Here is a 2,500-nt window from a genome sequence, read left to right as displayed (position 1 = left end):
AGGGAACATTATATTGAGGGAAGACTAAGAGTGAGATAGGAATGCACACACTGGAGGTACTGGTGAGAGAGCAAAGCGCTAAGAAGGACGAGCTTTGACATCTCACATTAATGAACTGAGGTTTACAAAATTTGGCGTTTGGATAAGAGGATAGGATCGCTCTTTTCAATCCACTTTGCTGCAATACTCGTCAATTTTTGGATATTCAGAATACTGTAAAGAAAATGTTTGTATGGAGATACACACATACACACATACACACACACACACACACACAAATACAAATAAATAAATAGAATACATGTAAATAACAGAAAAAAGTTGTCATACGGAGTTAGTTTCTTTTCTAAGCTACAAAAGTATTCTAGAGACTGTAGCACTAAGGAAAAAAAAGTTTGTCTAGAGTTGTTAGTGATTATGGAAAGAAATTGTCCTGCTGTTAAGAAAAAGTTAAGGAAGAATACTTTAGATACACAAGCTTTGCAAAACATCAAAGGACATGGCGAGAATATGTAAGAAACAAGGTCTCTCTCTCCGCACAGACTTGAAAAAAAAAGAAAGATAAAAATAAAATATAAAAACAAGGTAGAAAAAACAAACAAATTTAAGATATCAAATACATGTCTAAAAAATTATATCAACAACATGTCCAAAAAAAAAAGATTAAAAAAACATACTTAAGATATAAAATACATGTCTAAAAAGTAATATTAATACGTGTCTAAAAAATTAAAGATAAAAAAAACAAATTTAAGGTATCAAATACATGTCTAAAAAAATATCAATAGAAAAAGATAAGAAATAAACTAAAGACGTCAATTACATGTCTAAAAAAGATTAAAAGACGAAGAAAACTTTACTTAGATCAAATAGCTAATTTTCATACCACACATATAAGATAGAATAAGAAACAATAAGATAAGATAATAATGAAATAAATAAGATAAAATAAGACGCAAAAACAGAAAAAAAAAATTCTTAGATCAACAAACTAAGTATTTTTTCGCCGTACATAAATGAGAATGAGATAAAATAAGATAGAAATATAACAAAGAGCACGATAAAATAAAGTAAATAAGATAAAATTAGATAAGAAAAATAAACTTCACTTAGACCAACAAGCCAAGTAATGTTCGTAACTCACATATAAGACAGAATGAGATGAAATAAAATAAGATATGATAAAATAAGGTAATAAAGTAAATAAAGATATATATGTAAAAAAAAAAAACATTTAATCAAGATGTTAAGAAATTTTCACACCTCAAAAAACAACGCAAGATAAGATAAAGTAAGATAAGAACACAAATAAAGATACATATAAGAAAAAAAACCCTTTAATCAATCAGCTAACAAATTTTTTTCACCACATAAACAAGACACCCTCAAAATGACCCCAAGTGAAGCCCACCCACACTCACTCACCCTTCCCATATAAACAAGACACCCTCAAAATGACCCCTAATGAAGCCCACCCACACCCACTCACCCTTCCCATGTCCGTGTCCTTGCAGCTTTCCACTGGCACAGGCGTCATCTCGCAGTTCGTCAACCTGTACGTGGTAGTGCCGCAGGCGTACATTCTGGGCAGCAAGGACCTTCACGTACAGCTCGGCTCCACCATCAAGCTTACGTGCGTCATCAAACAGGTGAGAACACGTCAATTCACCTCTTCAGCACCAGGACACGTTTTCATATTCATTCTGCTTACTATTGGGTGATTTTGTACACCTTTAGAAACTTATGTGGGGATTAGAATAGAGGAGACTCTGGCCATTAATCTTCTGACCTCCATCGACCCTTTCTAATGTCAATAAAATCGTCTAATCATACCCAAAACTCATGGTATAAATGCGTCTCAGTACTGAACAGCTTAAGGTAACAGGTAAGGAGATGACAATTGTAGACAGGCAACAGGTACAATAATCTTTGAGAGGTAACGAATGAATAGCTAGTTAAACCCTGCTGGCCAATGAAAGCGTGCTAGTTAAATCCCGGTGACCAATGAAAGCATGTTAATTAGTTGCAGTGCTCCGGTTAAGGTTACGTTAGGTTAGGTTTGGTTAAATTATGTTATGTTAGGTTAGGTTAAGTTTGGGTAGGTTAAGTTAGGTTAAGTTAAGTTTTGTTAGGTTGTTAGATTAGGTTAGGTTAATTTTGGTTAGGTGTGTTTCGGTTTCGTTAGGTTAAGTTGGGTTAGCCGTGGTTAGGTTAGGTAAGGTTAAGTTTGGGATAGTCTAAGCGAAGTTAACTTTGGGTTAGGTTCGTATCAAGTTATTATAGACAAAAACAATATCTTAACATGAACTCTTTCTTTACTTACACACACACGAAAAAAAAAAAAAAACACGAGAAAAAACGAAAGCTGCAATGCTCCAATAAATCAAAAGAACAAACACACACAAGAAACTAGACAGTATCCCCAAGATTTATACTCACATACTATATTAAACACATGCCAGGAAAGAGCAAGAGCATAAATAAGTCACACTGTTGCTTC

At 33.5% G+C, this 2,500-nt stretch overlaps 1 protein-coding gene across 2 annotated transcripts in view; it reads left to right on the top strand.

Annotated features, from left to right (window-relative positions):
- LOC123519959 (hemicentin-2-like) overlaps positions 1 to 2,500 on the top strand; it is a 182,142-nt gene that overhangs the window by 173,331 nt on the left and 6,311 nt on the right. For both annotated transcript variants that reach the window (XM_045281716.1, XM_045281715.1), the window contains exon 5: positions 1,515 to 1,649. In XM_045281716.1, coding sequence (XP_045137651.1) covers positions 1,515 to 1,649 — 135 coding nt within the window. The remainder of the gene's footprint in view (positions 1 to 1,514; positions 1,650 to 2,500) is intronic.

The sequence above is a fragment of the Portunus trituberculatus genome, chromosome 46 (assembly GCF_017591435.1).
Source record: "Portunus trituberculatus isolate SZX2019 chromosome 46, ASM1759143v1, whole genome shotgun sequence".
Taxonomy (NCBI): domain Eukaryota; kingdom Metazoa; phylum Arthropoda; class Malacostraca; order Decapoda; family Portunidae; genus Portunus; species Portunus trituberculatus.
This window is presented reverse-complemented; position numbering and strand designations above follow the sequence as displayed.